Source organism: Ctenopharyngodon idella, chromosome 12 (assembly GCF_019924925.1).
Source record: "Ctenopharyngodon idella isolate HZGC_01 chromosome 12, HZGC01, whole genome shotgun sequence".
NCBI classification, from domain to species: Eukaryota; Metazoa; Chordata; class Actinopteri; order Cypriniformes; family Xenocyprididae; genus Ctenopharyngodon; species Ctenopharyngodon idella.
In genome coordinates, this window is record NC_067231.1 from 2314719 (window position 1) to 2327500 (window position 12782).

General features: G+C 36.1%; 1 protein-coding gene across 2 annotated transcripts in view; it reads right to left on the reverse strand.

Annotated features, from left to right (window-relative positions):
- Positions 1–12782, reverse strand: part of usp22 (ubiquitin specific peptidase 22) — a 43754-nt gene that overhangs the window by 18193 nt on the left and 12779 nt on the right. For both annotated transcript variants that reach the window (XM_051914243.1, XM_051914242.1), the window contains exon 2: positions 8756–8888. In XM_051914243.1, the coding sequence (XP_051770203.1) occupies positions 8756–8888 (133 nt within the window). The remainder of the gene's footprint in view (positions 1–8755; positions 8889–12782) is intronic.

A 12782-nucleotide genomic window follows, 5' to 3' on the forward strand; every position in this document is an offset into this window, starting at 1 on the left:
CACTTTTGTCACTTATTTCAAATAAATGCTGTTCTTTCGACATTGATAATAATCAGAAATGTTTCTTGAGCAGCAAATCAGCATATTAGAATGATTTCTGAAGGATCATGTGACACTGAAGACTGGAGTAATGATGCTGAAAATTCAGCTTTGATCACAGGAATAAATTACGTTTTAGGACATATTCAAATAGAAAATGGCTATTTTAAATTCTAATAATATTTCACAATATTTTTACTGTATTTTTGATCAAATAAATGCAGCCTTGGTGAGACATCTTTCAAAAATGGGAAAAAAACACAACTTCCATTTTTGGAAGTTAAAAAAAGAACATCTTATAATTTACATCGAAAGCCGTATTTTTGTATTTTTTTAAATGAATGTTTATTGCATTATTTTAGTGTCGTGTGTTATGATGATGGTGTTTTGCACTGTTTTGTGTACTTTCTATATATTAGTATTTACCTCAGCTTGTGGAAAAGCTACTTGATGAACTTTGATTCATCATATTTCATTCTCATTAACACGGTGTTGTTAAAGTTATTGTCAGTATATGTAAATGCAGGTTTTAGCAGCAGTGTGGCCTTGCTATTTCAGCATAAAAGGGTTATAGAATTTACTGGTAATATATTTTTTTGTGCAAATTACAGTTTTAAAAGTACAGGTTGTTCTGTACATGTGTTTATGGCGGCAATTATTCTGTAAAAATGACATGATTTTTTTTTTTTTTTTTTTTTTTTTTTTTTTTTTTTACACAGTGTGCCATTCGTCCATTTCTCCAACCCTGCAGTTGCAGTACCTGTTTTTCAGTTCCCATGGCAACCTGATGATGGTCTGTTTCACACAGACGCACTAAATGTTCGCAGGTGGAGCGAAGCAGTGGGTACCGGCTTCTATTTGTGACACGACACTAATGCACAGCCTGGCACAAGCCGCCGACAGGTGCTCGGACTATGAAGCTTTTAGTGGCTTTCAGTGCAGAGTGACCAGCGCCTGAATGTTTGCACGGCTATTTTCAGTTATTGCAAAGGGACAGAAGTCTTATTGTGTGTGATAGCTGGACTGGCAGGACACTAACAATCAGCACAGGCATGTGGTAAATCTGCTCAAAACCGACCCCTTTTACTTTTTAAATTAAATGTATTTAGTCTCATTGTGCAAGATTATGATTTATTAGTGCAAGACGAGAAATGCATTGCATTTTTTTTTTCTTTCTTCACTAAAATGCAATGAAATCTAATATTTATAATAATATTAGCCAATAATATCATATACTAAGGAGCAAAATCGATCCAATCAAATTTTTATTTTGTTAAACAGTCTTTGTTATTTTCCACTGAAATATTTCTGTCACACTCGCAAATGCATCTCATTATGGAAGTTAAATGCATTCAGCTGTTGTCTATTTTTGTCTAAATATTTTCACGACAACAGATTCCTATTAAACTATAACACTGTTCACACCATCCATGATGCACTAGATTCATTCAAATGTAAAACTTATGTTAATGGCAACACTTTACAATAGGGTTCACTTCATTAATGTATTGGGCATCATGATCTAATTATAAACAATATTTTACAGCATTTACAGAATCTAGGTTGATGTTAGTTGTTATTATTATAATTAATATAAATGTAACTTAAAATTGTTAAATATGTATATTTAGAATTAACCTTAACCTAGATAAATAAAGCATGATTAACATGTTGCTATCATGTTTTAACATGCTGTCCTTGGATAGTCAGTAAGCTTTACTAGTGATAGACAGCTTAAATACTGTCTTATTGTACAAAAGTCTTCACACCCTCAATGAAAGTCTATGTCTAAGTATGTCAAACCAACCTAATTATACCAAAATATCACTGGTTATTTTACCTTATTTATTGTAATGTGTTACCATTTTATTTTTTTATTAATACTATTTTCCATACATGGTTACCAAGTTTTAGCTCTGATTACTAAAGTTCTATCATTAAAGAGTGCTTGATTATCATAATATAATGGATGTTAAGAGTGTATGTTCAGATATTTAAAAAGCTGTGCCATTTTACAAAGATAAGCTGATTTGGTGGAATCATTATATATATATATATATATATATATATATATATATATATATATATATATATATATATATATATATATATATATATATATATATATATATATATATACATACATATACATATGTCTGGCAATTAAACAAAACAATTACTTGCCAATGGCGAATCTATTGCCAAGGTGTGCGTAGAGGGTCGACACAGAAAGAATGAAGGCATATTAAATGTATTTTTTAAACCATCAAAATGTTAAATACTGTGACTCATGCATGATAGCTTTAAACAGTACTTAGATTAGACAAATAGAAAAGAGAGAAGTTGCACAAACGAATGAGGTGGGGTTGCATGATGCACACACACACATACACACACACACACACACACACACACGCGCACACATCAGATGAATAAACCAAAAGCATAGCAGGCCTTCAGGTAACCATGGGAACCAGCACAGGAAAAAGAGGAAAGAACACCGAGATCAATCCTGACAAGTGTGAGCCGGCAAAACATCTACGGCAAATAGAGGGCGAAAAGCACAATGTAATCTAAATAAATCGCAACAACAGAGATGCACAAAAAATGCAGCGGATAGAAACGGTGGCTCATTCAGACTTAATTACTCCCCGTTCGTCTTTGGAGAATAATCACAGTTTTCCTCCTCGGGAGTGGCGCGCTCATTCACTGATATCCCTTGTACGGAGACTAACCTAATTAAATGTTCAATCAAACTCCGAGGGGAACACGGGGTGTAAAGACTGAGCGACGCCTCAACGCCACCTGGGAAATGCAGCAAGACTCCAGCGATCGGTTTTACCTCTCGGTAACATGATACTGTGATGTCTACGGCATGATGAATGAGAAATCATCACCTGGAGTAAAACAAATCACACTGGACCAGTGGCAAGGGACTTGGATTTGTTGACAAACACACAAAAAAAAAAATTACTAAAACTTCAACTAAAATGAAAACCGAAAAATAAAAGTCAGGTCAGAGGCTGTATTGAATTTAACGCGGATGAAATGTAACACTGTATAAAAGGTCCTATCTCACCTAATTTTTACATCTTTTATGGAGTTTTTGTCTACTGAAAGTTTTATTTTTTTGGAAAGATATTTCATCAGCTGAACAATCGGATTGTTGTTAAACAACAGTAAAACCCATTTAACGCACTGTATTCCCTCACAGTATCATTTTCATTCCTGTCAAAAACTGAATATGGCGACTAAAGTCTATAGCAGTGGTCGGCAATAGTTACATATGTGTGCTTTAGCAAGGCGGTCTGTGTTGCAAGTTGGTGAATGAAGATACTTGTCAGGTCACTATTCCACTTTATTAATTTATCCAGTGTAAAACCCAGACACTGCCACACAAATGTGGCTTTTGTTAATGACTGTCGTACTACAGGATTTAACACAGAGTAACAGCTCAATACCAGTTGTCTGTCACAGGCAATTCTAGTTTCATTTTTAATCAATTTAAATTATTCTTTGACTATGTTCTGGCCCGCTATCTAGCGGCAAAAAAATTTTTTGGCCCGATGCCAAACTTAATTGCCGACCCCTGGTCTATAGTATATCAATGATACTAAAGCAGGAGTGATTCATGTATTATCCAAGTCCCTTTAAGACAAGTCATTTCAGTCAGCGGCCATCTTTGTATTTGGGTTTATAACGGGTCTGGTTCTCACCTTACTGATGAACAGGAATTGTAGTTTGTGAGTAAAATTGCAAAATTCCTCCATTAACATCAGCTGCCTTCGTAGTTCGTAATAATCCTCTGATACATGCAAGTGAAAATTGGGGGGGGGGGAATCACTAATGAATTTGAAATCACTATTTGAAATCACTAATGAAATCTGACAACAACCGTCTCATAAATTTTGTTTCTAAACGCTCGAATCATCAATCATTAACTCAGATGTACGTCATTGCTTATGTTGCATGAGTGCCCACTACTGGCAGAACCTTTGCAATGGGCTGAACTGGTCCTTAGCCCTTGATCACTTGGAATCCGCTATGAAGCTGATTTATTTTATTTTTATTTTTTTCCTTACGAAATTTTTTAATGCAGCATTCTACATGTATATAGGTGTGTTTGGGTTGTTTTAAATGTTCAAAAAAATAATTAATATATCAGAGTTGTTTGTGGGTAAATTAAATGCGTTATGTGGTGAAGTCACAATCGTGTTGCATTGTGGTATATGGAGCTGTCTCAAGTGTAGACTCACTCCCTTGGTCAAAATCAAGGGAGCGAGGGTCTGTCCATATTATCTTTCCTCGTCCACTTCACGAAGTGGAACGTACTTCAAAATGGTGGCAGGGATTCCCCCGAGGGGAAGTGCTTAGGGAAGTTTGCGAGTGTGTGAATATCTGAATTTCAGCTCTTGCTCAGCACTTGATACACAGCGATACGATCAGTAACGATGGCGTTGGTTTTACCGTATCCTTTAGTAACGCATCAAAGCGGATTTGCTTTGGCAGCAGAAAACAGTGTCTTCGACATGAACCAAACTCTTCCAGTCTCAGCTACAACTACAGTGTTTGAAGGCGGGGCAAAGTAGATGATGTTTGTGGGCAGCCAATGAAGACCATAGGCTGGCATTATGCAAATTAGTTACAAACCTGCATAGGTTTGAGCAGGAAGTAAGACTGGAATTACTGACGACTCGTTTCAGACAGTTCAGAATCGATTCTTTCTTTTAGGAGACAATAACTCAAAATTTATCTGCACTTTAATCTTTGAAACTTTGCAGACCTTTTACATTAATAAACAGCTGTATTACACACTACATGAAAGGTAGAATCCGAAAAAGCATAATGGGGCACTTCCCCATTTTTCCTGTCACTGCTTATATTGCGTGCCATATTCACCATGGTAAAAGTAGTGCAATTTTTAACTCTCCAGTTGCTAAAGTGTACAATTAGTTAGCTTTGGGCTTTAAATGGGTCTTTCTTTACCAAAACAACTGATGGATAGAATCTGGATTACATTTTTTATCAGGTGTATGTCACAATACGGAAGAATCTGTCGCTATTTCCATGCCATCGCAAACTTGAACAAGTTTCTTGAACAAATCCAAGTGACATTAAGATGCTTAAATGGGTGACAAAGTCCAACAGTACCACACTATGAGTCAGTGCGGCCATGTTCTCCTCTCCGATTTTAGCTTCTTTCTTGACTGTTCATGCCATCTGTGACAAAGACTGCCAACTGCGTTACAGAAAGAAAATGCTCTTGCTCTCCTTTTCAAAAATAAAGCTAATTTTAGATATTTCAAAATAACACCACCACTTTTCTGGCCTACTTTTGAACATAAATGTTTTATTATCTTTTTGAGCACAAACTATTTGGTCTGAAAGCCTACAACATTCTTTTTAATGAATTTCTCTAATCTACAGCATTTTAATGTATTTAGTTATTTGTATTGGGAGTAACCCACAAGCAAAGTTCTCCAGTTAGATATTTGGCATGTTTGTTGCTCATCGTATCATGGGTGGCTCTTCCTCTTTGAAAACACAAGAGGAAATCCTAAAAGATGGCAGACAGAGATGGCAGCTTCATATCTCTAGGCAGAAACTAATTAAATTCATTGTGTAAAGCTCAGGGGTGATTTGGAAAAACCCAAAACCTATGAAACAGGTGGGTGATGAACTCTAAGCCACCGCTGGAAGCAAACACTGCAAGTCACACAGAGTCAGGGACTATTATCCCCTCGCACACTATAATTACCCACATTCCCGTCTGTTTGCGCTTCTTATTTGTTTGTTGTCGGAGGGTGGCACCCCTCCTCATTAAAACAGAGGGGATAATTACATGCCACCGATGCATTAAGGAGCTGGGAGATTTCCAAGACCCCATCCAAACATCCACAGCCGGATTTGTGCACTTGCTGCTTCTTGCTTGCGAGAATAAAAAGCTTTTTTATGGCTTTTGGAGCAGAAATAAAACTGGATTTTGGTGCAAGTATGGCTGGGGTATTTAATTAAACCAGAATATCTCTCTATTCTGCATTCAGTATTCTGCTACGTGGAAAACACGGACATAATCAACAGAACCCAGTCACAGAAACGGAATTTACTGTACAAACCTGTAACATGGAATGTCACAGAATTTGGCAAATTTTGGATTAATAAATTAAAAGTAGGGCTGTACAATTAATCAAATCATTATATTTAAAAAATATGGACCAGTGTCTGAATATTAAAGCAGAAAAAAAAACCTCAAAGTTCAACTTGAAGAAATTATGACAGAAATATATATGTGTAACACTTTACAATAAGGTCTCACTTGTTAACATTAGATAATGCACTAAATAAAATAATTAACAATGAGCAATATATTCTTACAGCATTTATTAACCCTTGTTAATGTTAGTTAAATACAAATGTTAATGCACTGTAAACTAATATGAACATGAACAGACACAATTTTGGATTTTCATAAAAATGTATTAGTAAATGTAGAAATTAACATTGACTAAGATTAATAAATGCTGTAGAAGTATTGTTAACTAATGTAATGTAGTTAAATGTCAACAAATTAAACCTTTTTCTAAGATGAAGATTCCAGTGGTCGGTTCCAATACCAGTAAGATTTTACGGTTCTCGGTACCAATTTCGGTACCACAGGAAAATCTGTTGGAACTATTTTACTATTTTATTTAACTAGCCTATTTTTAAAAACATTAAATATGATGGTAATCATACATATAAATATTTGGAGCGTGTGTGTGTGTATGTTTGTGTGTGTCTGTATATACCTCAATGAAATAAATTTTGAAATATAAAAAAAATAAATAAACAAATGCTCAAACATCCATTTTGTAACAGACGTGCGTGTTTATTTTAGCTATTCCGCCAGTGAGTGAAACGACACACTACAGCCTGTAAAACTATGAAATAAATATCAGTAAATAATGGTAACCTAAATAATAAGAAAGTTAAGTATTATTCTAAAAAACATTTGTTTTTTTATTTCCACACAAAGATGCGTCTTATAGCCGCTCTGCGCTTTGAGAGGGATGAGGGACACGAGCAGGAAAGAGACCATTTCTCTTTAATAATATCTTCCTGTTATCTCCTGATGTTAAAAGCAGCTGACAGTTGTTGTAAAAGGTCTGAAGAGTGAGTTTTATCTTCAGACATTCAGGCTATGTTTGATTTTGCGCTGCCAGAGGAAGCTAAACTAAAAATCACCGGCGTGTGTGAAATGCACTATACAAATAAACTTGACGCGCCTTATAAAGTCTAATAAGCGCAAACTGAGTTAAATAGAAACTGTCGTGCAAGCAAAAAGGTTTCTGTCCTACGGTGTTTTTTCCTACTTTAACACAGTAAAGAATGTGAATAGCCTATAATAGGCCTAAAAGCAAACGAAAGGAAGAAACGTTTATAATCCCCTGCGTGAGTGAAGATTTGGGAAAAGAAACAGAGATTCCATGTTCAGTGGAATAACTAATGGAAAATTGTTAAATTCACTGATAATCAGGTGACCAGATCGTGATTCACAAAACCGAATACAAAGCCGACAAAGCTTAAATTTATGGACTCACGTACCTCTCTCATTCGGCATGAACCAAAATGTTTCCATGGCTGCGATGTCACATTTAATTGCTACCCTATTATTTCTTCTGTTAACAAAGCTTTGTGCTTCACTCGGGTCATATTCAAGTAAATACTGGCACAGCCCTATCAGTGGGTACCGAATATACCCGGATACTCTGTACTACCGGTACTACAGAAATGCTGGTATCGTCACATTTTCAAAATTTCAGTACGACTTGGTACCGAAGTACCGGTACTTTTGACAACACTAGATGTTACCAATATATCACTATTGTACAGTAGAATGTACTTCTCAAAGTAATATAATAATAATAATAATAATAATAATAATAATAATAATAAACCTTTTATTTAGGAGTATCACAATTTTTCTTCCATGTTTTAAACTTAACTGTAAATCATAAATACAGAAAAGCTAAAACAGACAATAAAACCGAATTTCTGAAAAACAAAAACAAGTTGTAGAAGTTGCATTTTGATGATTAAAATGTAATTAAACCATTAAAAAAAAGAATCCAGAAAAATTAAAACAGAAAACATGAAATTTTAGGGGTCCTAAAAATGTAACTGTTTGTTAAACATTTAATAAATTGTTGTTAAATTGTATACGTTTCACGATTTTAAATAATTAGACATGCTTCTTGATTAATAAAATTTAATTTAACTATTAAAACGGAATCCAGAAAAAAACAAAAACAGAATTTAGGGGGGACCTAGGTTTTATAGGGCCCTAAAAACGTAATTTTTATAAAAATATTTAATAAAATCATTGTTAAATTGTACACGTTTCATGATTTCAATTAATTAAACATGCTTTTTAATTAAGAAAATTTAATGTAACCATTAAAAATGATATGGAACAAAAAACAGAATTTGGAGGACAAAATAAAACCCTAAAATATTTCTCTCAAAACCTTCCTACAGAGTCCTGAATCACCCGTTGTGACTTTGTGTCCATTATTTATCGTCTCTGAGTTTAACGGTCATGATTGTGTGTTCTGCGCACGAGTCATGCTCATGTGTTCTATTTTCTGCTAATGACGTCCGTCCGTGTGGGTGCGTGTCTTACCTTAGACGTTGAGAAGCAGAAATGCGTACGAGTAAGTCTTTGTGAAGATCTTACCTAGGTTGTGTCTCTTGTTTTTGGCGTGCTCGTGGATGTGTTTCTTGCTGAAACAGCCGAAGAACACACAATGGAGACAGGAGTGAAGTCGGTTTAAATGAGCTCCACACATGTGACATATACATGACTTCGCCTAAGAAGAAAAGAGAAAGAGATACAGGCGTTTAGTTACGTTGCCCCGATGCACACTGGGAATGTGCAACATAACTGACTAGTTGGCAGACTGTCTGGACGACTAGTTAATTAGAACACAGCTGTAGGGTTCTGGAAGTAAAAACCAAGTGATTTTCTCAATGGAAAAACCTTTTGTTAAGACAAATCTACCATTCTTAGAGACATGGACAGCAATTTACTGCACAAAACTCGCAATGTCCTCGAAAAAAAAATGGGATAATACATAATAATGGGAAACTTGTACAGCAGAGGATCTGAAGTCTTGAAATGAATTGTTGAAGGCAGTGATTCTGTTAGAGAAGCGGTGCTTTGATGGCTATAGCAACAGTGTTTTAGAGAGAGAATGAATTTATGAAACAAAATCTTTATATTTTATACATTGCATGGTATAGCGTCCTTTCTTTTCCACTTTGGCTGAAATTCACCCATGCCGAATTTCACGATTTATAATAAATGTCAAATTTCATGATTCTTGATACCATTTATTATATGCAATATCAATACCACAGCAAAAACGAATATGCTATTAAACGTTTTTACTTAAATTAAACAGTAATTTTAAACTAAATTAAACTTAATTTCTCCATTCGGCGTGGTCGCACCAGTTGCACCGCCCTAAGGGTGGACCCTGTGTGACGTCATGACCTGTTTAATCTCTGAGGTCTAAATGCAGCGAGTTTTGACTTGAACTCCTGTAACTGAGGCTGAATGTCTTTTCTCATGTAATGCATCAGTCATGGTCCAAATTCAGCTAAACACCCTCTGGCTCCGCCTGCTTACAGTAGCCACGCCCAAAACTCTCGCTACTGGTTGAGCTGGAAAGTGACTGACAGATCTGAGCGGGAGCTCTCAATGTTTTGATGTGTCTCTGGGAGGCTCAAAGCTTACACTTTTGAGGGAATGGCATATTACTAGTAGTCAATGAACCATAAACTGGGTTAAGAGAATGCATTTTAACATAAAAAAAAATCTTAAATACTTGACCTTTAAAATCTGCATGAAATTGCAAAGAAAAAACTAGCCGACTATCAATCTGTTCCCATTCCTAATTCGTACTCACTGACTGTCCCAATACCCTGATCTCCAATTTAGTGCTGTAGTGTTGCTTTTAGATCACTAAACAGCTCCAGCGTTTAACAGTTCGCTCTGCTTTTACCTCCAGACTAGCTATTTTTGTAGAGACCCCATTTTCAGCTTCACATCTCGCCCTTTCGTTATTCCCAGGTGACTCGCCACTCAACAGACAACTGAGAATAACCATCCTACTGCATGAATGGAGCGCTAGAGCGCCAAACGTCAGGTGAGATGAGAACACAGAAAGAACTGGAGCACTTCTGCGCGTTTATTACGATGGCTTTAATGAAAAGCGACTGTGTGCTACAACCGCCATGGCCTGAAGTCTAGTGAGTAGGATGGCAGCAAGGGATGAGGATGTTACAGAGAAAAGATACATGTAATCATGCTCACATGTCATTATTAAACCAAAAGAAACCTTAACATTCCCATTCGAGTTGAAAGAAAACTGCGATGTGTCGGGAGAGAAAAAGAGAAAGGAAAGGCCTTGTTTTGTCCGTCTTTCATCAGAGTAATTTGATCTGAGACATCGAGGGAGAAAGGCCTGCGGTAAGGTGAACTTGGCAAACATATGATACAGTGTTAAAGATACACACAACAGCGCAACAAACATCTTTATGGGATCACTAGAGCATGACGGGCTATTGTCGGTTCTGCAAGCTGCAATAAACGCTAATATCATTAAGTATTACAGCAATATGGTATTCAAAAGATCCTAATGAAACAGAATGGTTCATTTCATAGCCAAACATCTCGACCCAGATCCATTTTGTGAGCTGTAGACTTTGCCACACCCAGACTCTACAACACAGCCTGGCTGTGATGAGCAGAATAGTGCACTAGTCATCACAGTATAGTGTACACTACATGTAGTATGCAAATTATCTGTAGGAATAAAGACTTGGCAAATAGTGCATAACAGAACATGCAATACAACGCAATGTTCTTGACATGACCTTCCACTTCTGTGGTGACAAAAGCCACGAATTTCTTTACTCATCTGATCAAACTTTTACGCTGCATTAAAAATAATCACTTTTATTAAACCTGCAGCATGAAATCATGCTAAATCTATTTTGAACAATGAACTGTCTGAAACATTTTGCATCGCTTAATGCATGCAGTTTCACATACTATTTTTAAAGAACAGTAGGAAGTGAACAACAGGATGCAGTGCGATCATTTCAGTTGCAAGTGGAAATATGAACAATTTTCTGTGGGAGCGCTAGTGACATTCAACACCAGATGATCTTATTGATATTTTCCAATATTAGAATCTCAGAACATTACGATCTTTTTGAGAAAAACTATAGGGATACATTTTAAGTAGGATTTTTGCATTAACGTACAGATGGGACAGAACTACATATGCAGTGGGAAAAAGCATGAAAAGGCTAGAACTGTTAAAGTTGTCATGAAATGAAAATTCATCTTTTTTTTTTGTATAGATCTTATTGTGAACAATTCATCTGCATATGTTCCGATTTTAAAAATGTTTTGTCCTTGTGAAGTTTCATCAAAATATAATAACTGTACCATCCAGTGAAATGACAGGCTTTTCTCTGTTGACTATGTCAATATGCATAAATTCCCATAATCGATCATTGTTTAAATTAACGATCAATTAATCGCCAACCTTAACCTCTTAAAGGGGACCTATAATCCTCCTTCTACAAGATGTAATATAAGTCTCTGGTGTCCCCAGAATGTGTGTGAAGTTTCAGCTCAAAATACCCCACAGATCATTTATTATAGCTTGTCAAATTTGCCCCTATTTGGGTGTGAGCAGAAACACGCCGTTTTTGTGCTGTGTCCCTTTAAATGCAAATGAGCTGCTGCTCCCGGCCCCCTTTCCAGAAGAGGGCGGAGCTTTAACAGCTCACGCTTCAGTTGCTCAACAACAACAAAGCTGGAGAATCTCACACAGCCAAAATGAGGATTGTCAGTAACGGTGTTCAGCCTTACATTGTTCAAACCGGAGTCGACACTGATGGAGAGACTCAGGAAGAAGTTACAACTTTTAGAATGAAGCTGGACATTTCTGAATGGTTAGTGGATAAATTTATGTAGTTGCTGTGGAGTTGATTCAACTCATCGACTAGCATGTGCCGTCATGTTAATCTTTTGTGCAAATCCAGCGTTGAATTGACCCTCGTTTGTGAAGCAGTCCGGTGTAAAATGGCGACATGTCAACAACACTCTACTACAACAACTCTTCCTCTTCTCTAAAGCAGCCCAACATGGCCTCACCCCCTTTGTTGCGTGTTTTTGGGGCGGGGTTTATGTAAATTTTAGGGTTAGTGATGTCACCAACACGGGAAGAAGCTCATTGCAGTCCCTACCAGCCGTTTGTTATAGTTACAGTGATTTTTTTTTTAAAGAAAATATCTCCCTTTGCATTGAACTTTGAGCGTCGTAACTTTGCAAATGTTATTTACGCTAAAACAGCAACATTACACACTAACTAAAGTTAAAAAAGTGAAATCATAATCAACCACCCCCTTAAATCTAAAACGGGAGGCACTACTAAGTTATTACAAACAATAGTTGTTTGCCAAAATCAGCAAAAAAAAAAAAAAAAATTCCTATCAGTTCATCCCTATCATATACATTTATAATACTATACTATGTGTTATATTACCCTGGCTTTAAATGACAGAAAAGTAATCTCTTGATATTTTTATGTTCTTCTCTTTTGGAAAGTCACTGAAACATTATAATAGAATATTTATTTTGAATATTGAGACAAACGGGAATGCAAGTGTTATATTTGTTGTAG